The sequence below is a fragment of the Sphaeramia orbicularis genome, chromosome 17, assembly GCF_902148855.1.
Source record: "Sphaeramia orbicularis chromosome 17, fSphaOr1.1, whole genome shotgun sequence".
Taxonomy (NCBI): Eukaryota; Metazoa; Chordata; class Actinopteri; order Kurtiformes; family Apogonidae; genus Sphaeramia; species Sphaeramia orbicularis.
Window position 1 is genome coordinate 13571050 of NC_043973.1, and position 27611 is coordinate 13598660.

The 27611-nt window shown below is 38.9% G+C and overlaps 1 protein-coding gene across 1 annotated transcript in view; it reads left to right on the plus strand.

Moving 5' to 3' along the window:
* Positions 1 to 8793, plus strand: part of LOC115436593 (receptor-type tyrosine-protein phosphatase F-like) — a 256047-nt gene extending 247254 nt beyond the window's left edge. The window contains 6 exon segments of the mRNA XM_030159483.1: positions 224 to 251; positions 254 to 275; positions 277 to 375; positions 4034 to 4169; positions 6893 to 6914; positions 6917 to 8793. Of these exon segments, the coding sequence (XP_030015343.1) occupies positions 224 to 251; positions 254 to 275; positions 277 to 375; positions 4034 to 4169; positions 6893 to 6914; positions 6917 to 6960 (351 nt within the window). The 3' untranslated portion in view covers positions 6961 to 8793.
* Positions 8794 to 27611: the final 18818 nt, after the last annotated feature.

Here is a 27611-nt window from a genome sequence, read left to right on the forward strand (position 1 = left end):
GGGTTATTATTGTGGTGGACCACAGCTGTTGAAACTCTGCTTGCGCTGTTTTGTACAGTGTTATTTGGTCATAGAGATCAATTTATGAACTAAAAACATATCTGCCTGATTACATCCACTGGAAACACACACACACACCCTTCACACCAGTAACCTGCATGTGTCTCAATCTGGAAGTGTACTGTTGGTTAGATATAATTGAACTCTAATTTTGTTCCCACAGGATGGTCAGTCCAGAACAATCCGCCAATTCCGTTCACTGACTGGCCTGAGCAGGTGTGCCAAAAACTGGGAGGGCTTCATTGATTTTATTGGACAAGTGCACAAAACCAAGGAACAGTTTGGACAGGACGGACCAATCACGGTACATTGCAGGTACGAACACACACACATGAAGATACACTGATGAACCACACACTGATGAACACACACTGATGAAGATGCACAGATGAAGATACACAATATGTAGATCAGGGGTGTCAAACTCATTTATGTTTCAGGGGCCACATTCAGCTAAATTTGATCTGAAGTGGGCCGAACCAGTAAAATAATAACATATATAATAATAAGGTCAACTCCAAACTTTCTCTATGTTAGAGTAAAAAAGTCAAATTAAACAATGAAAATGTTTACATCAACAAACTATCCTTTCAAACTATGTGAATAACATGAACAAACTGAAACAATAAGTGTAATTTTAACAATATTATGCCTCAGTTTTATCATTTACACATGTTCATTATAACTTACAGATCCCAGTGGATCTACAACATGCAAAACATTTAATATCAGGCATGAATATTGTTAAAATTGTACTTGCTTCTCTTAAAACATTTCAGGTTGTTCATATTTGTTCAACTTATTCACATTTTTTGTGAAATTATACTTTGTTTTGGTGTAAATACATGAAAATATTTACATTTACAAAAGAGAAAAAATTTGGAGTTGTGAGTATTTCTATATTATTATGATAGTATTTTACTGGTCTGACCCACTTTAGATTGAATTGACCTAAAATTATTTTAACATCCTTGATTGTTAATATTCTTCAGTTGTAATTTTGCATTTCACAAATTCATCCCAGGGACCCCGGAATAGACCCTTTGGCGGGCCAGATTTGGCCCCCGGGCTGCACGTTTGACACCTGTGATATAGATGAACACACACTGATGAAACACACTGACGAACACACACAGATGAACACACACAGATGATAACACACAAATGAACACACACTGATGAAAACACACAAATGAAAACACACAGATGAACACACAATGATGAAAACACACAGATGAAAACACACAAATGAAAACACACAAATGAAAACACACAGATGAACACACACTGTATGAAAACACACAGATGAAAACACACAAATGAAACACAACTAGAACACACAAATGAAACACACAGATGAACACACAATGATGAACACACAATGATGAAAACACACAGATGAAAACACACAAATGAAAACACACAGATGAACACACACTGATGAAAACACACAAATGAAAACACACAGATGAACACACACTGATGAAAACACACAAATGAAAACACACAGATGAACACACAAATGAAAACACACAGATGAACACACAATGATGAACACACAATGATGAAACACACAGATGAAAACACACAAATGAAACACACAGATGAACGCACACTGATGAAAACACACAAATGAAAACACACAGATGAACACACAAATGAAAATACACAGATGAACACACAGCTCATTCAGTTCAATTTTCAATTCAGTTTTATTTGTAGTCCTATATAGGAGTACTATATAGGAGTCCTATATCACAAACAAGGTTGCCTCACAGGGCTTTACAGAATTACCTGAGTATGAAAATAGACAACAGTCAAATAAATGGTAGATGAAAGAAATGGGTTAGTGTCCCGGGCATCCCCCGTCTTTAGACCCTCCTTCTCGACAAGGAAAACTCCAAATACCAAGGGGGAAAAAGAGAAACCTTGGGGAGAACCACAGTGAAGGAGAGATCCACTCCTGGACAGGCTGTAGATGAACCAGGACTGACGGACGTCCATTTGCGGATGTAGTTCCAGTCTGTGAAGATGCAGTAGGGTGGGGGCACATGAGCCAGGTGAGGCTGAGGGAGGAGGTCTAGGGTCACAGGTCAGGACAGTTCACAGATGGTCACCTCAGATCCGTCGTCATTGGGTCCCAGGCGGCTACATCTGAAACAGTAGCCACTCCCCCAGAGGGGAGAGGGGAAAAGGGACACAGGGTGAATAGTGATGAACAGACTAACTAAAGTACAGTCTACTCTCGTTAAACCGCCCGCCGTTATACCGCCATTTCCACTTATCGCCATCCGCCAGCCCAGTTCCATGCACAAACAACACTTATACCATTGATTTCCCGACCGTTATACCGCCAGCGGCGCGGCGCGGCACCTCCGAGGTGCGCCGCCGTGGCACCTCCGAGGTGCGGCTCCCAGTGTTGTCTTTTCTGTGGAAACCGGGTCGAAATGGCTCTTTGAGTGTTAAAGGTTGCCGATCCCTGCCTTACAACATAACAGAATCAAGATTTATTTAGACACGCAATTAGAACGGGTTAACGGAGGCAGCATAGACATCATATAGTAAAGACATGCACATTATGGACGCAACCCGTTGTAACGCCATTTTCGCTATACCGCCAATTTGGCCGTGAACGGAAGTTGGCGGTATAACGAGAGTAGACTGTATGTATTGGAAATTATAAGTACAGATAAAAGGTGTCCATAATAGCAAAAACAGGTGATAGGACTCTTCCCCCAGCATCATCTGAGCAGAGATGTCTGAGAATGAGGTGTCACAGTTTTTACCCCTCAATTCGAACGTAGACGTATGTAATATTTATTGTTTAAGTTGAAACAGACGAGTTAAACTCCCAGAGACAGAACTGTGTGGATCTACTGTGGAATGAATCTAGGGATGTAACAATTACCGGTATAATGATAAACCGTGGTAAAATTGCAGACAGTTAGCATTACCGTTTAAATTCTAATTATCATGATACCTGTGTTTGATTACCGCCTATGTAACACCTATGTAAAGATCTGCTTTTATGTCAAATATTTCAATATAGTGTTAATTTATTACAATTTTAATCTTTTTATCTCCCCTTTATGTGAAGTACTTTGTAACATGTTTTAAAAAGTGCTATATAAATAAAGCTTTACTTACTTAATTGTCTATACCTGATATTTGGAGCCAATATTCACTTTTAAAGTCTTTGAAAAGGTTCGTTAAGCATCTGTGTGTTATTTATGCAATAAATACATTTTTCAAATCGGATTTTATATATATTTTTTATGTGTTTTTTGTCCTTTTGTGTTGATATAGTAGGTTAAAGTGAAAAAAAATAATAGGCAGATGATATAGAAAAAAGATACCAAACATGGGTATAGTAAACATTTGGTTATATAGTATATAAAGGCAAAAGCAAATGTACTGAAAAACAGACAAAATAGGCTCAGACCACGAAGGGTTAATTTTTGAATGTTTCTGCCAAGAGAAAGTGCATTGTACCAATTTTTGTTTTTTTTTGTTTTTTTTTTTTTGTTTTGTTTTTTAAATACAACTTGGTTAAATTATTTCAGTGTGTGTATCAGTACTTTTTGAACATTTTGAGCACAATTTCAATAATACCGCGATAATAATGATAACCGTGATAATTTTGGTCACAATAACTGTGATATGAAATTTTCAGATCGTTACATCCCTAAATGAATCATACTGAAAATCATATGAATAAAATCATGTCTTGAATTTAAACTTTACTATACGATGTACTATAGTTAATACAAATGACAGGTTTTGTAGTTTAACAATATCTGTCAGTTCAGTACATTCTTGCACCGTAATCTGAAACCTTGAGTTTATTCATAAATTCAGTCCAAGAAACTGGAAATTCAAGAGGATCCTGAAAAACACACTGTTCTGTCGGATATTTGTTCAAGTATCAGACTTACATTGTGTGTGTGTGTGTGTGTGTGTGTGTGTGTTGTAGTGCTGGGGTGGGCAGGACTGGAGTCTTCATCACCCTCAGCATCGTACTGGAGAGGATGAGGTACGAGGGCGTGGTCGACCTGTTCCAGACCGTGAAGACTCTTCGCACCCAGAGACCTGCCATGGTGCAGACAGAGGTGAGGATGCAGACACCATGGACCAGTAAACATTTACTGTTGAGTGCCTGTTTTATTAGGAGACCTGAACCTGAACATATGAACAGGCCTTGTCCAGCTCTTTCCTCTCTGTCCTAAAGCCCTTCCATATCCTTCTCATGCAATGTAGGGTTCTCTTGTTCCTTATGTGGCACTAGAACGGGTAAAATACTTTTGGTTTAACACAGAAAGACCCAAACATCCACTGGTGACCAAAACCATCTAATGATCTAAACGGTTTAATACCTGTTGCTCAACTAATCCTATCAATCCATGTAAATAATTGGTGTAAAATACAGTTTGTCATCTTTTCATGGTCATCAGATATGACCCATTTGAACATTCAGAGGCAGTGTAGTTACTGTGGAAACACCGTCATCTTCTATAACATTAATTCACCAGGAAAAACCCATGGAGTTGGATCAATGAGACACTTGGTTTATATTCAGTTTAATGATATTTGACTGGAAAAAGTAACTATTTCATCAGTTTTCTCTGTTTCTGATTTAATAACCCTCAACTTTAATCTGAGCTTTTATGAACATTTACATGTATGTAAATTAAATGAAGGAAAATACATGATTTCCACTGAAAAATGCCAAATTCAGAGGATAATATGATAATAAATGGTGATAAATCACTTCAGAATGGTTAAAAATAGAGAAAGACTCATTTGGGAAGTGCCATAAAAGCAGCACTGGGTGTTTATGGGTGAGTGGAACACCAAAGCCAAAGCATCACCTTAACAGCTGTCAGTTTGGTTTTATCTACAGCTACACAAGCTGATGGGTTCTTGACATCTGTCAGTTTCATCTCCTTCCTCTCTGAAAAGGCCAAAATCTTTTGTCACCATCTAGATTTTTAAGTCCAACCAAAAAGATGTTCACTGTCCTCTCAGAACACTTGAATTACAATACGCTCCAATCTTATTGTGGATTTTTTGCCCCCAAGTCACCAAAAAGCTGACCTCCTGAATTTTGAACCGTGTGTGTGTGTGTGTGTGTGTGTGTGTGTGTGTGTGTGTGTGTGTCAGGTTGGCTGGTTACACTGCCTGCTTTTAAACCCTTTCTTAAAACACATTTTCATTCCTTTACTGTAAGAATAGTTGCTTCTGTAGGTTTGTCCTCTAAACCAGTGGTTCTCAGCTGGTCTGGCTTCAGCACCCACTATCACCCCTCAATGACAAGACAAGACCCACATTTAGAACAGTTAAACTTTTCAAATGTATTTAATGAAAATATGGTGTGTTTGAACCTGAGATAAAACAGAATATCAGTCTGCAAACACAGACGACAAGTTTAATGATAAACCAAACTGACCAGCAGGTGGTGATGATAAAGGCAGAAATAGTCCCTTTCACAATAAATTAGGTACATTTTAACCAAAACTAAACTGTACTCAGTTAAAAATTAAAAGTGTATTGAGTCACTTCTTCAGGAACCAAACAGATGTTTTTGTCCTCAGTGTAGGTAAAACCATGTCTGATGTAGTCGTCATACCTGAGTTTCACCATGATATGAATAAAAACTTTTGGTTCTTCTTTTTTGCTGTGAAATGTCTGGTGTTACTTATCATTACAGCACATTACCGCCACCTACTGTTGGGGAGTGTGAATGGACAGCGCTAAGCTCCATAAAAAATAAGACAATGACTACTGCCACAGTACTGTGGCATGAAATATTGGTTTGTCTGTTGCCACAAACCAATCAAATGTTAACATTTGTATTAGAACCAATCATGGATACTGTTCCATAAACTCATTATCCTCTTGTTGCTACAGTACTGTGGTGATATATGGAGAATACTTCAGTGCATTCTTTTGTGCATTTTGCTACCACAGTACTGTGGCAACTGATGGAAGAAATGACAAATTAGTGATAGTATATAGTATAGAATAGGAATTATTGTTGTAAATCCTCTATATGTTGATGCTTTATGGTAATGTTTACTCTTTGCAGTCAGTGAGACTGAGGCTGGAGAAGGTGGGCGGACTTCTCAGTTCCGTATTCAGTGCTGTGGTCTGAGTTCTGCACTCTGAACGTTGTCCCAGTGGCTGATTTATATCAATGTTGCATTTTACCTACCGGGAAAATGCAACTTGGACTGGGAATCGAACCAAAGTCTTCCGCACTGCAGTCCGAAACGTTACCTACTGAGCTAAATCTCCGCTCTCTCTCAGTCTGACCTATTTGTTATCTTGTACTTTGTTACTTTTCGGGATGTAACAAGTTACCAGTCAAGACATGATATAACGAGGGCGTTGATTGGCTCTGTGGTAATAGACAAACCGATATTTTGTGCCACAGTACTGTCAGTAGCCACTTCAAAAAAATAAAAAGCACAGAATTAACATTCTTTTTGGCCCAGACAAAGACCCGCAACCCAATGAAAACGGGTTTGGGTTTGCGACCCACCAGTTGAGAATCCCTGATTGTACCCACTCCTTGTGTTTCTGAGTGTGTTGTTTTTATGGCTGCTTCTATTTTTACCTGTACGGTATTTTGGTCGACAAATCTTTAGAAACAGAAGAACAATTAGCTAAGTAGTCTGACTAATTTGTCAGTAATCTGAATTAAGTCACTACTTTAGTGCTTAGATTACACCATAATCTGTTTTACCTACAAATCCTCTCCATTTCACTAACAAATCTAGTCTTGATGCAGCCGTTCTAATAGACTTGTCTTCTTCCTCCTCCTCTTCCTCAGGACCAGTACCAGTTGTGCTACCGGGGGCACTGGAGTACCTGGGAAGCTTTGACCACTATGCAACGTAACCACTCCCACCGAACAGCCTCCCTGGTCTGACCTCTCAGGAGTGTGCCAAGTGTCCCATCTCAGCCGCCATCCACTCACTTGACCCCCCCCCCAAGCCCTTGAAACCCCGCCCCCTCGCAGCTGCCAGAGGGGAGAGGACAAAGGGACACGCTTAAGACCCGCCAACGGGTTTCAACCAATCACAGAGATCCACGCCAACTTAACAAGCCGACCGACCGACCGACAAAACCACACGAGTTTTGCTTTAAAACTAAAACCAGAACCGCGACGGAGACTCTGAATCTGAACAGTTGTACAGACGCCATGACGCAGACGGTCAGCTGACCTCTGCGCTCTGTCCAGCCAACCTCCCTGATTGTCAAAGGCTACTGGTAGCACTAAGAGAGGCTTCTCTCTGTCTTTTTGTTAATTTTATTGTCAATATTCTGATTCATTATGTCAAATGTTATTGTCTAGTATACATTATGTTGTTTTTATTAATCATTTTAACATCAGACATTTACTCTGTCTTAAACTGCCCAGTCTGGGTTGTGCATTAATGTCAAACATCAGTACTTTTTTTGTTTTTATTTTAGGGTACTTTAGCACAAGGGACATGTGTTTTGAACATGTTCCTCGGTACTAATCCAGGAGGACCACTGTTCTCTGAGCTGCTCATGGGTTTCTTTGGTCTTGTGTTATTCATATCGTGTGTTGCTTTGGTCTTATTCAGTTCAACACCACATTAGGAAATTGCCTTTTTACTTGCCGTTAACGATAAAGACAACTGATTTCAGAGCACACAAACCCGCAAAAGTCCTGTAAATGTGGTAGCTAGTTGAAAAAACAAGTGAATTAGCTAACAAGAGACTAAATCAGCGATGTACAGAAATGGAAAGCACATGATTTCTACATGATTTTTGTTTTTTCATCAGAAGCCTATGGTATTGAGGCCTTCATGCTCCACAGCGGAGAATTACCTGAGGAAAACAGACTTTTGTACCCAAAGGGTAGTCGACACAAATCGAATTAAACACACACAAACTGCCCTGATCTCTGAATCTTGTTCAAGTCCCTCCCATCTCCTCGCTGCCCATTAGCCTGATCCATTTGCTGGAGTTGAACCAAACGGAGCATAAGGAGCGGACGTGGGCTGAGGAGTCGAGCCATCAACGCTTGCACCTGTACAGAATCAACCATTCCTACCAGAAGGAAAGAGACTCAGCCCTTTGGACTGAAACCTGATATTATTTTATACAGAAATAGAACTAAATATATATAAATATATATATAAATTATGATTGATTATATATACAATTACATAGATATATACACAGCTTCAAAGTATATTGTTAAAAGGATTCATTCTGCTGATCTAGCGACCCTGGAGAGTGTGCAGGAGCCTGCTGTCCTAGAGTGTGTATTAATGGAACACCATTGTATCTACTGTGCTACCATAGTAACTTTGACAGCTGGTTGTCCGTCTGAATGAGGAAAAACAGCACAACCCTCCCCCCCCCCCACCCATCAGAAGGGGCTGACTCCGCCTCCAGCACGCACATCGACCTCCCCACAGACCACAGGAGGTGGAGCATCTGACCTGAGGCCCCGGGTGTGGCGGTGGCGGTGGCGGCGGGCGGCGGCGATGGAAGGGAGGGAGGGGGGACTTGAAAAACGCTGGCGAAAAACAAATATGTTCATTTTTACCTTGTGAATGCTTAGTGCTGTAGGGGTTTGATCTGTTGTACACAGTCTGTTTTCTATTTGTTGATAAAGAACTGGAATTTAAAAAGAAACTGTTGATGAAAAATCGTTGATGTTAATAAAGTTAAATAATTGGGTTTTTGTACAAATCCTGCCCTGCGATGTTTTCATTTCTTTATCCACGTGTCGACAAAGCTGTACTTTAACCCTCTAAGACCCAAACAACGGCTGGTGACCAAAACCATCTACTGAAATAAACTGTTGAATACCTGTTGATACACTAATCCTATCAATCCATGTAAATAACTGGTGTAAAATGCAGTTTGTCATCTTTTCACGGTCATCAGATTTGACCCATTTGGACGTTCAGAGGCTCTGTAGTTACCGTGGAAACACTGTCATCTTCTACAACATTGATTCACCATGTCAAGTTAGGCAGAGGTCAGGGCCCCACAGGTCACACCAGGCACCAGAAGGCCTCATAAAGAAGTGTAACACCCAGCATTTAACCAATGTAAAGTACAGCTTAGTATTAAAAAGATGATTTGAACTGATGTATTGCATTGAATTAGATATATGTAATGTGATCAATAAGTATAGCTAAGAAAAGAATGTTTAAATGAATGTTGATTCATTTGTGACTACTGTGTGTAGAGGAGACAAGTTGAGACATGTTAAAGCAGTGAAGGGCATGTTAGGACAAAGTCCGGCAGAAAAGGAGAAGTAAAGTAAGCAGCACGAGCCATCTGCAGCTGAAGCTAACTGATAACGTTAAGAAAGAGAGTGACATAAACAATAGGCTATTTTCTGCACCCAAAACTGGTCAAGACCGGTAAAAAAGGGAAGTTCTGCCAGAGGCATTTAGACATTACTCATCTATCAATGAAGTCAACTGTCTAGGCATCAATGAGGTAATGCCTAGAGTTTGGTTAAAAACCAGAACCGCTATTATAGCATTTTCAGAAGTGCGAGACGCTCTAAGAAGTTGCGTGCCCTACGTTGTAAAACGTAGAGAAGATAACTCTGAGCGATGCTCTTTTGAGACCCGAAAGGAGCGTGGCAGATTGGCTTCGGAGTTAATCTTACTTCTCAAATAATGCTGGAGGTTCATCTGATAGAATAACTTTGCATCGACGGATCGAACTTTTAAAAGCAAAGACCTATTTCTTCAGATGACAAAGGACCAAACTCTTAAAGGCAAGAATTGTATTTTAAGAGCTTTTACCACCTTTTGGGGAACATTTGCCGACGGACCATCTGTTTAACAGACTTTTGGTATTTTTCTCCACTTTGGCCCGGACTGGAAAGGAAGAAGAATTTTTACATTTTCTTATTTCTTTTCTTTTACCCAGTATTTTAAGACAAACTCGGCAGCCCTGATCAAGCTGTTGAGGTTGTCTTTGCAAATTAAATTAATTTTTACCTTTTGACTTTTTACAGTAATTAGATTAAATTTGGTTTTTGATTTTTCTACATTTATTCAATTTCTCTAACTTCTTGACTTTTTCCTATTTACGTTTTTGATATTGATTAAGTTTTAATTTTGATTTTTTATCCGAATTCTCCGGTTTTGTAACTTTTTCCGATTAATACTCGGTAAGTGATAATCCTATTTTCTAAATTATACAATTGTTTATTTTTACTAGGTTAGACCTTTTCTATATTTAGTTGTAATTACTATTTTTACATTTTCACTTATTGGACTCCTTTTCCAATTTTCAATTCTTTATGAATTTGAACGTTTTTCATAAGACTTTGAAGTCATTAGTTTTATTTCCATTTATCCGATTTTTCTCGGTTATTGGATTTCTACGATTCAGTCTATTCGACTTGTTAATCTAGATTGATTTTTGGATTCTATTTTTATAGTTTTACTTTTCCGATTTAACCGGATTTACAACACTTTCTAATTTTGATTTTTATCATTTCGGGATTTTTCCTTTTACAGAAGTTAGAGAAATAATATTCTTATTTGAGAACTTTTCCAATTTTGATTTTCTTTCAATTTTTGATTGAAGAAAAGAGACTTTCAACACCATTTTATTTTTATGTTTTTCTTCCCCTTGAGGACATCAAGCGAGGCAACAATTAGGGACATTTTCACAAGGCTGAACTGTGGGTTGAGAGTTACAACAGGGATTGCGTTGAAGTAAGGAAAATTGAGGACAGTTTAGGTTTAATAATCAGGATATTGATTTATGGTTTTAGAAGTTCAGTTTAATGATTTTATTAGGGATTAATTGATTGATGATTTATGTATATGCTTTGCTTTGCTAAAATTGCCTACAATAAATTTATAAAAAGTAAATTCTAAATTCTCCTTGAGTTATTTCCCTGTGTGGCATAATATGTTGGTGAATGTAAAACGTTAGGTTTATTGTGTGCATAACATCAAAAGTCTCAAAGGTCTGAAAGTATTTAGCCTTTATCCACCTACCATTTTTATGTCCCGAAAGCCTTTTCCTGGCTTTTAAATTATTACCTGTCATGTAACAAGTGCACTAATCCATGTGGAACAGCTACCAAAAACCAATTGGACTGGTATTATTACTGACCACAGAGTGGGTTTCTCCTGGCAGTTCTGGTACCAGGGTTAGCGGGGCAGAGGTTGGGATTAAAGGTAGTTAGAAGACAGGCGAGTGTTCCAAAATAAGTTCAGCTGAGTAGTACCTCTTCGGGTTAGTTCGTGAGGGTAAGACCCCAGTTCAGACACAGAGGTCAGGACCCTATTTAAACGGAGAGCTGAACCACGGTTAGTAGTACCGGAGGATTAAACACGTGGCGACCACGAAGGGACGAGTTCCGAACGAAGGAAAGTTCGGGGTCCCGACAAAAGAATAAGCCGGTGGTCAAGGGACTACTGGTCGTGTGAGATCCCCGAAGGACTTCTGGGAGCAGACCTGACCCGAGCAGCAGCAGTCCTGACGGCATCAGGACCCAGAAGGGCGGAGCAGTTGAGAGGACCATAACTGCCCCATCCACGTTCCAGACCTGCTAGATGTGACAGCAGGCGTGGAAGCAGCAGCAGTCGCCAAGGAGAAGACGGCTCTGCGGAGAAACCCAACCAGCTGACATCCCTCCTCTCTTGCCCCGATGCGCTAAGGGGGTTAGGAGTGGTGCAGCCCGACAACAGACAACGCAACGAGAGATGGGGGACGTCCTCATCCCAACCACAGATCGTCCGACGGCGGCGACCATGGTGACGGCGGAGACCACGACGGTGGCGGCAGCTACGGCGGCGGCAGCTACGGCGGCGGCGGGCTGGGTCCAGGGGCACCAGACCGGCAGGACGGGGAACCTCCAGTGACAGCGGACCAGGGGCGCAGACAGGGACCAGAACCGCCAACGGATCCAAGGGCACCAGGCCAGGATGGCGGGGGACCTTCGCCGGTCCAGCAGCATGAGGGGAACCAGAACCGTCACCGGAGCCAGAGGGACCAGGACCATCGCTGCCCCGGAGCACCACCCGAAGCAGACGGATGGGGGCCGATCGACACCGCAGTGGGAGTCCACGCCTGAACAACCGCCGGAGAAAGGAGGCTCAAGGGGCAACGAGGCACCTTCGGATCAAGAAGGAAAGGCAGAGATCGCCATCTGGGAGGAGAACGGCTTCGAGACGGCGAAAGGAAAGAAAGGAGCACGTGACGATCTGCGGAAGAAGATAGCAGAGAGTTGAGACTGAATTGACCTTGTGGTGGTGCATCAGAGAGCTCACACCAGAGAAGGTCTCACTGGCAAGGGAACGACGAGGTGGATCGTTTCGTCCAGCTGAGAAAAGTTGTCATTGTCGGTGAAGAAGAATGGGAGACTACACCCAGGGGGAAAGTCGTGAGACTGCGTGGAGGGGGTGACGATGGCAGTGCAGCGAGACACTGGGCCATGCGGGCGCTGACCCAATGCGCAGGGAACTGGAGGTTCAGCGGCTCTGGATTCCGGGGGGTGAGGTACGCCGAGTCCTAAAGAACTGTGAGTTGTGCAGTCGATACAACGCAGGACCGAGAGGACAGCAGAGCGGCGGATTCACTATCAAGAGCTCCATACCACGGGATTGATCTGCATGGATGTGGCAGGGGTCCCATGGGAGTGGCAGGGGCAGCCGTGAGGGCTAAGTATGATAGAAATGACAAAGTGGTCAAGATTTTAGACAGAAATACAGTACAATTAGAGATCCGGAATCCAAGGGATAGAGCAGCTGAAACCAGTTTCTGGCTAAATGGATACTGGGGACTGAAAACCATGGCCAATAGCACACAAGGCCTACCACCCTTCGTCAGATTGGCCACTGTGAAAGGGGTGGTTGTCACCAAGCGACATGCCAGAGGACTCTTAGTAGGCAGAGCCCTAGAGACTTTGAAACAAGCAAAAAGATCAGCGCTTTTACAAGAACCTGAGCAACTACAATGGAGTAGATTGAGAAACAGCTGTGTGGTGTGCCTGAAACCCACCACAGTGCCTGTGATTTGGACTGGCCCGGGAAGAAACAAGCCGGCGCGGTTCCAAGAAGATCCAAGAGAACTTAAAGAGCAACATCCTAAACCAGTGAAGGTTTTGGACTCACACGTGTGTGGAATATGCCGTGTAACGATGTTACCAAGAATCAAATTCATCGCCTGTGGGTGGTGAGAGAGATTGCAGATGAAGATAACCACTGCAGCTGTCGGTGGGATGGAGAAGGTATGCTGGACGGTGATGACTGCAGACTCCTGAGGCGAGGGGTGTATGGTCCAAGCGGTGGAGGCTGAAGGATGGCAAGTGCAGCGTTTCCTGGACCCCATCGAGTCCCTGCGACCACTGAGAGAACCTCCAGAGTCATCGGGAGCCGAATGCAGCCGACGGGATGGACAGAGTGATCGAGGCAGCAGAGCGGAGACTCCGTGATGGGAACCAGAGTTGGAGCGGATGACACAGCGGGCATCACAGCAGGTACAGCTAGAGCAGCAGTTGGAGGAGCTTCAGGTGGCCCAGGAGGTGCCACCATCCATCCGATCATCCTGACCTGTTGCATCCACGGCTCCACTGGACTCTGTCAGGTCTGACACAACCCAGCTGATGTGGTCTTCGATCGCCCCAGATTCCCCGGAGTGATAAGTATAACCTGGGAGCCCTTGACCTCTAGGAGGGGGTGTCAAGTTAGGCAGAGGTCAGGGCCCCACAGGTCACACCAGGCACCAGAAGGCCTCATAAAGAAGTGTAACACCCAGCATTTTAACCAATGTAAAGTACAGCTTAGTATTAAAAAGATGATTTGAACTGATGTATTGCATTGAATTAGATATATGTAATGTGATCAATAAGTATAGCTAAGAAAAGAATGTTTAAATGAATGTTGATTCATTTGTGACTACTGTGTGTAGAGGAGACAAGTTGAGACATGTTAAAGCAGTGAAGGGCATGTTAGGCAAAGTCCGGCAGAAAAGGAGAAGTAAAGTAAGCAGCACCGAGCCATCTGCAGCTGAAACTGATAACGTTAAGAAAAGAGAAGTGACATAAACAATAGGCTATTTTCTGCACCCAAAACTGGTCAAGACCAGTAAAAAAGGGAAGTTCTGCCAGAGGCATTTAGACATTTACTCTATCAATGAAGTCAACTGTCTAGGCATCAATGAGGTAATGCCTAGAGTTTGGTTAAAAACCAGAACCGCTATTATAGCATTTTCAGAAGTGCGAGACGCTCTAAGAAGTTGCGTGCCCTACGTTGTAAAACGTAGAGAAGATAACTCTGAGCGATGCTTTTTGAGACCCGAAAGGAGCGTGGCAGATTGGCTTCGGAGTTAATCTTACTTCTCAAATAATGCTGGAGGTTCATCTGATAGAATAACTTTGCATCGACGGATCGAACTTTTAAAAGCAAAGACCTATTTCTTCAGATGACAAAGGACCAAAGACTCTTAAAGGCAAGAATTGTATTTTAAGAGCTTTTACCACCTTTTGGGGAACACTTGCTGACGGACCATCTGTTTAACAGACTTTTGGTATTTTTCTCCACTTTGGCCCGGACTGGAAAGGAAGAAGAATTTTTACATTTTCTTATTTCTTTTCTTTTACCCAGTATTTTAAGACAAACTCGGCAGCCCTGATCAAGCTGTTGAGGTTGTCTTTGCAAATTAAATTAATTTTTACCTTTTGACTTTTTACAGTAATTAGATTAAATTTGGTTTTTGATTTTTCTACATTTATTCAATTTCTCTAACTTCTTGACTTTTTCCTATTTACGTTTTTGATATTGATTAAGTTTTAATTTTTGATTTTTATCCGAATTCTCCGGTTTTGTAACTTTTTCCGATTAATACTCGGTAAGTGATAATCCTATTTTTCTAAATTATACAATTGTTTATTTTTACTAGGTTAGACCTTTTTCTATATTTAGTTGTAATTACTATTTTTACATTTTCACTTATTGGACTCCTTTTCCAATTTTTCAATTCTTTATGAATTTGAACTTTTTCAGAAGCTTTTGAAGTCATTAGTTTTATTCCATTTATCCGATTTTTCTCGGTTATTGGATTTCTACGATTCAGTCTATTCGACTTGTTAATCTAGATTGATTTTTGGATTCTATTTTTATAGTTTTACTTTTCCGATTTAACCGGATTTACAACACTTTCTAATTTTTGATCTTTTATCATTTCGGGATTTTTCCTTTTACAGAAGTTAGAGAAATAATTATTTTATTTGAGAACTTTTCCAATTTTGATTTTCTTTCAATTTTGATTGAAGAAAAGAGACTTTCAACACCATTTTATTTTATGTTTTTCTTCCCCTTGAGGAGATCAAGCGAGGCAACAATTAGGGACATTTTCACAAGGCTGAACTGTGGGTTGAGATTACAACAGGGATTGCGTTGAAGTAAGGAAAATTGAGGACAGTTTAGGTTTAATAATCAGGATATTGATTTATGGTTTTAGAAGTTCAGTTTAATGTTTTTTAGGGATTAATTGATTGATGATTTATGTATATGCTTTGCTTTGCTAAAATTGCCTACAATAAATTTATAAAAAGTAAATTCTAAATTCTCCTTGAGTTATTTCCCTGTGTGGCATAATATGTTGGTGAATGTAAAACGTTAGGTTTATTGTGTGCATAACATCAAAAGTCTCAAGGTCCTGAAAGTATTTTAGCCTTATCCACCTACCATTTTTATGTCCCGAAAGCCTTTTTCCTGGCTTTTAAATTATTACCTGTCATGTAACAAGTGCACTAATCCATGTGGAACAGCTACCAAAAACCAATGGACTGGTATTAACTGACCACAGAGTGGGTTTCTCCTGGCAGTTCTGGTACCAGGGTTAGCGGGGCAGAGGTTGGGATTAAAGGTAGTTAGAAGACAGGCGAGTGTTCCAAAATAAGTTCAGCTGAGTAGTACCTCTTCGGGTTAGTTCGTGAGGGTAAGACCCCAGTTCAGACACAAGAGGTCAGGACCCATTTAAACGGAGAGCTGAACCACGGTTAGTAGTACCGGAGGATTAAACAACCAGTAAAACCCATGGAGTTGGGTCAATGACAGTGGATGGACACACTTGGATTATGTTCAGTTCATGATCTCTGTGCTGCAAAAGTCACTTTTTTTTCAGTTTTCTCTGTTTCTGATAAATAATCCTCAACTTTAGTCTGAGGATTTATGAACATCTACATGATCAGTGAATTAAATATAGGGAAAATACCTGGTTTTCACTGAAAATTGTAAAATACAGAGGATATAATTATAATAAATAATGATAAATCACCTATAAAGGTTAAATAAAGAAAAAAAATTCATTTGGGGACTGCCACAAAAGTCGCCTTGGGTCTTTATTGGTGAATCTGTGTTAAAGGGTTAAAGTATATAGATTATGCATCACATTTAGACAATATTCATATAAATAGACAAATGGAGATCTTTTAGATTCACACATATAGTTTCCACTGAATTTTTATGCTAGAAATATCATACTGAGATGATGGATGGTTTCATTTTAGTTGCTTATAGTTACACAGGGGTAGGCAACCTGTTGGCTCTTGGGCCCTTTTCCAGTGCTCAATGTAGCTGTGGAAATGAATGACACTTTTTTTTTTTTTTTTTTACACATTTTGCCATTATTGTTGCAACCATAAAGTGATTCTGATGTTATGCAGTTGTAAAAATGTAGACTACACTCCAAATGATTAAAAATAAATAAATATAATAATAATAATAATAATAATAATAATAGTAGTAGTAGTAAAAGTAGATTACTTTTTAATTTTAAGACACTGAAGGTATTCATCTGGGTTCTTCATTGCTAAGAAAGTCTTCACATACCAGTCGGTTATTGAATGAAAATAGTGACAAATATCGGTTTCTTTAGCTCTGTAATTCCTTTGTGCTTCTGTAAATACACTGAAACTTTGGTTTATTCTCCACGTGAGGCTAATGACGTTCATTTTGTATTCTGTTAACTGAATTTATACTTCTCTTTTTTCTTTTGTTCAGACAAGATATAGTCAAGCAGGCAACATCTAAAAACTATACTTTGTCTGAACAAAAGAAAAAAGAAAAGTATAATTATTCTCCACATATTCAGTACAAACTAATCCTGAAGAGCTTCTTAAAACAGTTACTACTTTGAAGAAAGATAGAAGGATATCTTTTGGCTCCAGCAGTTTTGGTTTTTCTATTCTGTCCTAAAATGACTCTTTAGATTGCAAGGTTGCCGACCCATGAGTTTACACATTGGCTAATTGGAGTTATTAGTATAAATACATAAAGACTGGAAAAGGCGATGTTGCTAAGTTTCTTATTAATATCTATATATAAAAGCCAAGTGGCCTGTGTGTGAATGTGTGTCTGGGATTCACACAAAATCCATACAGAACTGACTGTTGCACTTTGGCATACTTGTGTATTTTTGGTCAGGAACAGACTAGTGAAAACTGCAAGTTAATAGAACAAATATTTTGGGAGATATTAGTATTATGGAATACAAAAGCCTTACAATCACGTTGCTATGGCCAGAATGCTTTGGCGGTGACTGCTGGACAAATGCGGTACAGCATGTATAATACACAACAGCATAAAAACTACCACATCTAGAACCTGTGGATGCCACACAGGTCAGCGCACTAGTGTGTATTAGTGTCACATTAGGTGTTTATTGGTCACATCACATCTGAATGTCTTCTTCTGAGTCATGATTCTGTTATTCAATTACAAAACCATTAACTCTAAAAGAACTATTAACTTACAACACGTTTGATAGAACAGTATAAGTATGAGATGTTCTGTCAATCTAATGTAGGCAGTGACCCCATACATAACCATTAGTCTACAGGGTGGGGAAGCAAAATTTACAATGAACATTAGTTGTTTTTTCTCAGCAGGCACTACGTCAATTGTTTTGAAACCAAACATATATTGATGTCATAATCATACCTAACACTATTATCCATACCTTTTCAGAAACTTTTGCCCATATGAGTAATCAGGAAAGCAAACGTCAAAGAGTGTGTTGAATTGCTGATGCCATCGTCACACCAAAGGAGATTTTCAAAAATAGTTGGAGAGTGTCCTAAAGACTGTTATAACTGAACCAAGCAGAATGACTCATGAGCAAACTATTAACCAGAATAGTCTGGAAAGATACTATTAAAGAAGAATGGGCGAAGTTGTCACCCGAATATTTGAGGAACACTTGCACAAGTTTCAGGAAGCGTGTGAAGGCAGTTATTGAAGAAAGAAGGAGGACACATAGAATAGAACATTTTCTATTATCGGAAATTTTCTTTTGGCAAATAATTCTCAATGACTTTCAATAAACTAATTGGTGCATACACTGTCTTTCAATCCCTGCCTCACAAATTGAAATTTTGCATTCCCCCCCTGTCTCTGTGTAAAGTCCATTTGTGAGAGGATTTTGTGTTGCTAGATGAGATGAGATTACATTAGATTAGATGAGATGAAATTATATTAAATATATTAGCTTAGATTACATTAGATTACATGAGATTAGATTAAATTAGATTAGATTAGATTAGTTGAGATTAGATTAGATTAGATTAGACTTTACTGATCCCACAACAGGGAAATTTAATGGTCAAGGCTGCAACAAAAGAAAAGTGTACATAAATGAAGTTTGAACAAAAAACTATTAAAGAAATAGAATAAAATAATAATAATAATAATAATAATAATAATAATAATAATAATAATAATAATAATAATATATTATTATTATTATTATTAATAATAATATAATATAATATAATATAATATAATAATAATATAATAAATAATAATAATAATAATAAACTTGACAGACTATTTACATATTCATAACTACTGGTAAATCTGTGAACTTGAACATAAAGTGTCGTCCCAAATAACAGCTGATGAGTTCTTCTTGTGTAGATTTCCAGTTGAGTGTCTTACTTTGTCTCCCGCTGTTAAAGACGTGGCCTTTTCTGTGACCTTCCAGTGCTTCCTGCTGATCACCACTTCACATGAGCAGCAGCGTCAGTCCTGACCTGCAGGGGTTTGGAGATGGAGGAAAATAAAACTTGAGAAGGTGAAGATCCTGCACATTTTCTTTGTGTGAAAACTGAATACATCAAAATATGAGTGTTTGTGTGTTTCATATGTTCTTATAATACATCTTATTTATTATGATGTATTATATCATGTGATTATGAATAATGTATTATAAAGTGTATTATTATATAATGTATACATAATTATTTTATAATGTTGTTATAACACTGTAATGTATGAATATATTATTATATTATATGATTATGAATAATGTATTATGATATACAATGTATATAGTGTAATATATAATATGTGGAGTAATAAGAGCTTTAAGAATGCTGCTATGAAATATGATACGATGAATAATCTTATTATACTGTATGTGGGGAGTACAGTGTATTTGTGTAACTATGGTCCTATTGCAGATTGTATGTAGACATGTATAATATGTGTTTTGTCTGAAGGCTTAGACAGAGTTTATTTTTGATCTGTGTAATATTTTTGTACTTATTTTGTGGAGCAAAAAGATGAGAAAAAGAGGATGTAAGGGGGCAGGAGGATATAAGTTACACATCATCCTGTTCCTTTCTGAATATATATTTTTTTCTTTACTGTTTTTGGTTTTAAATGCTGATATGTGAAATAAAAATAAACCAAACCAAAACCCACATCTGTGTTCCAGTGGATTCCAAAATGATATTGTTACATATATAACCAACAGATCTTAATCTGAGAGCTTATGAACATATATTCACTGATTTTGCTGTAATACAAGCTAAAAAGATAATCACCCTCAAGTTGAAGAAAACAGACGCACCTACAACTGGAGTTTGGGTCAAATCTATGAAACTGTGTCTGACAATAGAGAGAGCATCATATATAACTGAAAAATCAAGTGGGTTTGTATGAGGATATCTGGAAACTATTTAATGGATTAGTTGAAAAAGCAGATATAGGGGAGCTTATTCAGGAGGGAAAAGATTCCAAACTTTGGAATATGAAGGAAACATGGTTAGGAGTGTGTAAACAAGGCTGGAAATTTTGATTTCAAGTTGTGTTTTTATAATCCTTTGATTTCCTGGAGGGGTATCACAGAATGTCATTCACTAAAGAGATATTTATTCATTCATTCATTCATTCATTTGTATTTTTTGTATGAAGCTAAGATCTGGGAACAAAACACATGTTAGGAGAGAACTGTATAGTTGAGGGGAGGGAATGGGGGGTGTTGAATCAAAAGTTGCTGTGCACTGTAATACTGGGTGATAAAGTCTGTATGTGAAATGAAAATCAATAAAGATATTGTTTGAAAAAAAAAAAAAATCCTAGACAGGGTGGGGAAGCAAAATTTACAATATTTTGAGGCAGGGATTGAAAGACAGTGTATGACCAATTAGTTTATCGAAAGTCATGAGAATTTATTTGCTACAAGAAAATGTACATAATAGAAAATGTTTTTATTCTATGTGTCCTCCTTCTTTCTCAATAACTGCCTTCACACGCTTCCTGAAACTTGCGCAAGTGTTCCTCAAATATTCGGGTGACAACTTCTCCCATTCTTCTTTAATAGTATCTTCCAGACTTTCTGGTAATAGTTTTGCTCATAGTCATTCTCTTCTTTCCATTCTAAACAGTCTTTATGGACACTCCAACTATTTTTGAAATCTCCTTCGGTGTGACGAGTGCATTCAGCAAATCACACACTCTTTGACGTTTGCTTTCCTGAGTACTCATATGGGCAAAAGTTTCTGAAAAGGTATGGATAATAGTGTTAGGTATGATTATGACATCAATATATGTTTGGTTTCAAAACAATTGATGTAGTGCCTGCTGAGAAAAAACAACTAAATGTTCAGTGTAAATTTTGCTTCCCCACCCTGTACATTGGGCGTTAATGGGTTAATAACACAGAGCTCCTGCGTTGTGTAGATGTTAAAACTTTATTTTAGTTATCTCTTCATTTTGTGACCCTGGCAGTGACTGTTGTGTGTCTGAGTGTGTGTGTGTGGGTGTGTGTGTTCATAGTAATGCTTCATCATCTCAGTCTGCTTCTCACCAGCGGCCCACACAGCATGATAAATCACTGCCCGCCTGTGGAGTTCACAAAGCAGTCAGGCGAAACCAAACAGGAGGGTATGAATGTAGATGTGGAAAAGCCTGCAAAAGTCCAAGGAACTGTTGATGGATGGTATGTGTAAGAACCAAAACATGTGGGAAAATGCACCAGAGAAACAGAAATAAGATCCACACTTTTATGCAAATGATGGATGAGTTATCAGTCCAAAGGTCTGATATCCCCTGGATGTCTGAGCGGGTTTTACAACAAAGGCACAAAAACAGATGCTTTGTATATCTGCACATGAGGAGAGTGCACAACTGTCCTGTTTGTCCTGTGTTTTTGTTTTGGACTTGACTGGAATGCAGAAATAAACACCTACGATGATGTTTGTAAAACCACTGGTGTTATTTTAACTATGAAAATATTACGTTATTGTTGAAGTGATTACTTTTGTTGCATGTTATATTCTACACAACCTAGCCACAAAAAGCACTGGTACACACTTCATATTTCTTTGCAGCCTTTAGCTTCAATAACCCCCACCCACCCACCCCCCCACCCCAAATGGGAGGCAAGGGGTATGGTTTTTGGTTCAGTTTGTTTGTTTGTTTGTTTGTTTGTTAACACTTTAACGGCAAAACTACTGGTTGAATTCATGCCAAATTTGGCTTATAGATTACCAGTGACCCAGAATAGATGTGATTACATTTTGGAATTTTTTTTTAATGAATTTTTAAAATATTTTTTCTCCATTTATTTATAATGGGTGAAAATTCAAATCACTCTAAAAACGTCAATTTTAACCCGATTTACTTAAAACATTGCAGAGATATAGACATTCATTTTAGACATCACTCTGCAAAATATCAAAGTGGTTGCTTGTTTTTGAAAATTGTGTTAAATTTTAAACCCCCCCCCCCCCCCCCCCCATTTACTTATAATGGGTGAAATTTCAATTTGTAAGTTGTAATGCACATGTGTAAATGATAAACTGATAATCTGAGGCAGAATATTGCTAAAATTGCAGTTGTTTTTCTTAAGACGTTTCCAGTTGTTCATGTTATTCCGATTTTTGTAAATGTTAACATTATCATAATTTAATTTTACTTTTTTCACTCTTATTATTTTCCTGGTCCGGCCCACTTGAGATCATATTGGGCTGAATGTGGCCCCTGAACTGAAACAAGTTTGACACCCCTGATATACAGACCTGATCAAAATCTTAAGACCAGTTGAAAAATAGCTAGAATTTACCTTTTGCACATTTGGATCTTAATGAGGCTTTAAGTAGAGCTACAATATACAAAAGCAAGAAGGGGGAGTGAGACAAAAAGCACTTTGAAAAAGTAATTTATTGAAAACAACAAGTAAACTGAAATAGGCTGTTTATCAGCTGATCAAAAGTTTAAGACCGCAGGCTATAAAAGCCAAAATCTGCTCAAAATTCTCATTTTCTGTCGGGCATTCACACGGTCATGCCCTCCTGATGGCTAAAGCTAAGAAGCTTTCTCTTCTTGAACGTGGTCGGATCGTCGAGCTGCATAAGCGAGGCCTCTCGCAGCGTGCCATTGCTGCTGAGGTTGGACGCAGTAAGACAGTCATTCTAAATTTTTGGACAGATCCTGAGCATTATGGAACAAAAAAGTCAAGTGGTAGACCCAAAAAAATTACACCTGCGCTGAGCCAGGAGGATCCGATTGACTGTCCGTCAAGACACAGGGCGGTCCTCGACCCAAATTAAGGCCCTTACCGGTGCCGACTGCAGCGCAATAACCATCAGACGGCATCTGCAGGAAAAGGGTTTCAAAAACAAAAAACGAATTCAAAGACCTCGTCTCCTACAACGAAAAAAGTTTTATTCTCTGATGAGAAAAAATTTAACCTTGACGGTCCAAATGGCTTCCAACGTTACTGGCATGACAAGGAGATCCCACCTGAGATGTTTTCTACCCGGCACAGTGGAGGGGGGTCCATCATGATCTGGGGTGCTTTTTCATTCAGTGGAACACTGGAGCTTCAGGTGGTGCAGGGTCGTCAAACGGCGGCTGGTTACGGGCAGATGTTGCAGCGGGCATCCCTCATGACTGAGGGCCCTCGTCTGTGTGGTAACAGCTGGGTTTAAAAACAGGACAACGCTGCAGTTCACAATGCTCGCTTGACCAAGGACTTCTTCAGGGAGAATAACATCACTCTTTTGGACCATCCCGCATGTTCCCCTGATTTAAATCCCATAGAGAACATTTGGGGATGGATGGCAAGTGAAGTTTATAAAAATGGCCATCAGTTCCAGACAGTTGATGCCCTTCGTGAAGCCATCTTCACCACTTGGAGCAATGTTCCCACCAGCCTCCTGGAAACACTCGCATCAAGCATGCCCAAACGAATTTTTGAAGTGATTAACAAGAACGGTGGAGCTACTCATTACTTAGTCCTACTGAGAAAATTTTATGTTCTGGTTTGGAGAGTTTTTTGTAATTTTTTGAGCGATGGTCTTAAACTTTTGATCAGCTGATAAACAGCCTATTTCAGTTTACTTGTTGTTTTCAATAAATTACTTTTTCAAAGTGCTTTTTGTCTCACTCCCCCTTCTTGCTTTTGTATATTGTAGCTCTACTTAAAACCTCATTAAGATCCAAATGTGCAAAAGGTAAATTCTAGCTATTTTTCAACTGGTCTTAAGATTTTGATCAGGTCTGTATATGATCATACATGAGAGACGTTGCATGTTTTTGGACTTTATTCTAAGGCTGAGTCCCTGCAGGTTTGATGTACAGTCTGCTGTCAGTGAATACAACCATGAAGGTGAGTGAAAATTACAGTCCAGTTGGAGGGTTTGTTCTCAGACAGGCACCTGCAGAAGACCACTTCCTGTTGAAGCCTGTGCAAAAGAACAAGCAGGGTTACATCAGCCGAAAGCTCCTCACTTGTTTAAAAAAGGTTAAAAAAAAAAAAAAAAAGCAGGATTTTTAGAGGCGGATTAACAGGATTTCAGTGAGCTCCCTACAGTATTTACATTCCACCAGTCGGAATAAAAACAATCCAGTAAAACAGCAGCTAATGCAAACAGAACTGAGCTGGCCTCTGTTTGTGGCAGATAAAGGTCCTGACCACTAACTGGTCCATGACTGGAGCTGCAGCGTTCAACTCTCAGCTTCTGGAAGTGAACACCGCTACGATATTTTCTAAATGTGTTATTCCTTTGTTCTTCCGTTGAGGAAAGTTTATCATTCTTTTATTTTGCAGTTGTTCCAGATGGGTGTCTGTTTACATGGAATGAGTGAAGATTTGTTTATTTTAAGAAATTCCCACCAGGCTGTCTGAGTGGAGCTGATGTTCACACTTTTAGAACATTTATGATGTTTAACGGTTGAACTAATGAATGGTAAGTCACAGATTACTAGATCATCACACATAGAAAAGAATAGAATAGAATAGAATAGAATAGAATAGAATAGAATAGAATAGAATAGAATAGAATAGAATAGAACAGGACAGAGAAGAATAGAATAGAATAGAATAGAATAGAATAGAATAGAATAGAATAGAATAGAGTAGTGTAGAGTAGAGTAGAGTAGTGTAGAGTAGAGTAGAGTAGAGTAGTGTAGTGTAGAGTAGAGTAGTGTAGAGTAGAGTAGAGTAGAGTAGAATAGAATAGAATAGAATAGAATAGAATAGAATAGAATAGAATAGAGTAGAGTAGTGTAGAGTAGAGTAGTGCAGAGTAGAGTAGAATAGAGTAGAGTAGTGTAGAGTAGTGTAGAGTAGAGTAGTGTAGAGTAGAGTAGTGTAGAGTAGAGTAGAGTAGTGTAGAGTAGAATAGAATAGAGTAGAGTAGAGTAGTGTAGAGTAGAGTAGAGTAGAATAACGTAGAGTAGAGTAGTGTAGAGTAGAGTAGAATAGAGTAGTGTAGAGTAGAGTAGAGTAGTGTAGAGTAGAGTAGAGTAGAGTAGAGTAGAATAGAATACAATAGAATAGAATAGAGTAGAGTAGTGTAGAGTAGAGTAGAGTAGAGTAGAGTAGAGTAGAATAGAGTAGAATAGAGTAGAGTAGAGTAGTGTAGAGTAGAGTAGAATAGAGTAGAGTAGTGTAGAGTAGAGTAGTGCAGAGTAGAGTAGAATAGAATAGAATAGAGTAGAGTAGAGTAGAGTAGTGTAGTGCAGAGTAGAGTAGAATAGAGTAGAGTAGTGTAGAGTAGTGTAGAGTAGAGTAGTGTAGAGTAGAATAGAATAGAATAGAATAGAATAGAATAGAGTAGAGTAGAGTAGTGTAGAGTAAAGTAGAGTAGAATAGAATAGAGTAGAGTAGTGTAGAGTAGAGTAGAGTAGAATAGAGTAGAGTAGAGTAGTGTAGAGTAGAGTAGAGTAGAGTAGTGTAGAGTAGAGTAGAGTAGCGTAGAGTAGTGTAGAGTAGAGTAGTGTAGAGTAGAATAGAATAGAGTAGAGAAGAGTAGAGTAGAGTAGAGTAGAGTAGAGTAGAGTAGAATAGAATAGTATAGAATAGAATAGAGTAGAATAGAGTAGAGTAGAGTAGTGTAGAGTAGAATAGAATAGAGTAGAGTAGAGTAGTGTAGAGTAGAGTAGAGTAGAATAACGTAGAGTAGAGTAGTGTAGAGTAGAGTAGAATAGAGTAGTGTAGAGTAGAGTAGAGTAGTGTAGAGTAGAGTAGAGTAGAGTAGAGTAGAATAGAATACAATAGAATAGAGTAGAGTAGTGTAGAGTAGAGTAGAGTAGAATAGAGTAGAATAGAGTAGAGTAGAGTAGTGTAGAGTAGAGTAGAATAGAGTAGAGTAGTGTAGAGTAGAGTAGTGCAGAGTAGAGTAGAATAGAATAGAATAGAGTCGAGTAGAGTAGAGTAGAGTAGTGTAGTGCAGAGTAGAGTAGAATAGAGTAGAGTAGAGTAGTGTAGAGTAGTGTAGAGTAGAGTAGTGTAGAGTAGAATAGAATAGAATAGAATAGAGTAGAGTAGAGTAGAGTAGTGTAGAGTAAAGTAGAGTAGAATAGAATAGAGTAGAGTAGAGTAGTGTAGAGTAGAGTAGAATAGAGTAGAGTAGAGTAGTGTAGAGTAGAGTAGTGCAGAGTAGAGTAGTGTAGAGTAGAGTAGAGTAGCGTAGAGTAGAGTAGTGTAGAGTAGAGTAGTGTAGAGTAGAATAGAATAGAGTAGAGAAGAGTAGAGTAGAGTAGTGTAGAGTAGAGTAGTGTAGAGTAGAGTAGAATAGAATAGTATAGAATAGAATAGAATAGAGTAGAATAGAGTAGAGTAGAGTAGTGTAGAGTAGAATAGAATAGAGTAGAATAGAATAGAGTAGAGAAGAATAGAGTAGAGTAGAGTAGAATAGAGTAGAATAGAATAGTATAGAATAGAATAGAATAGAATAGAATAGAATAGAATAGAATAGAGTAGAGTAGTGTAGAGTAGAGTAGAATAGAGTAGAACAGAATAGTATAGAATAGAATAGAGTAGAATAGAATAGAATAGAAAAGAATAGAATAGCCTTTATTGTCATTGCACAAAAGTTACAATGAAATTGCTGTGGGGCTACTACTCTGCATCACATGATAATAATAAAAAAAGATACAAGATAATATTAGTATATATAAATAAATAAATAAATAACAGTGTGCTCTGTGTTGCTTGCTCTATATCTATCCGTGGCTCATCTCGATAACTAGGTTTGAGCCATTTGCAGATATACTGCAGCTTATTGGCTAGGAAATATTGGCCAAAGTTGGGAAGGTCTAAACCGCCCCTGTCTTTGGTCTGTTGCAACGTATTTAAACTGATACGTGACGGTTTGTTTTCCCAAAGAAATTTAGAGATGTGTGAGTCCAGTGACTTGAACCAACTAGAGGATGGTTTGATGGGTATCATGTAAAATAAATAGTTAATTTTAGGTAAAACCATCATTTTGACAGTGGCAACTCTCCCCACGAGTGATATGGGTAATCGCCTCCACCGCAGAAGATCATCCTCTGTTGTTGTTGAACATAGTTCAGCTTTATTAGTTCTGACAACCTGGGTGAAATATTTATACCTAGATATCTGATATTTCCTGAATGTATTGTAATATTGGGCACATCTTGAAAGTGACAGTTAATAGGCAGAGCTGTAGTCTTAGTCCAGTTAATGGAGTAATCTGATATTGATGAGTAGTTATTTCTAAGTGTGATCGTCTGGTAGAAAGATGCTCGTGAGTTCTGGAGAAAAAGTAATACATCATCAGCATAAAGACTCATTTTGTGATCTATGTTTCTGGTACGGATTCCTTTTATTTCTTCCTGTTGTCTAATGGCAGCTGCTAAAGGTTCGATAAAGATGGCAGAAAGTGAGGGGGAGAGTGGGAGGGGGAGGGGGAGAAAAAAAAATAAAGGAAGTGAACACCGAATGCACCATAGTGAGGCGGATCCAACTGATTCCCCAACGGCTGC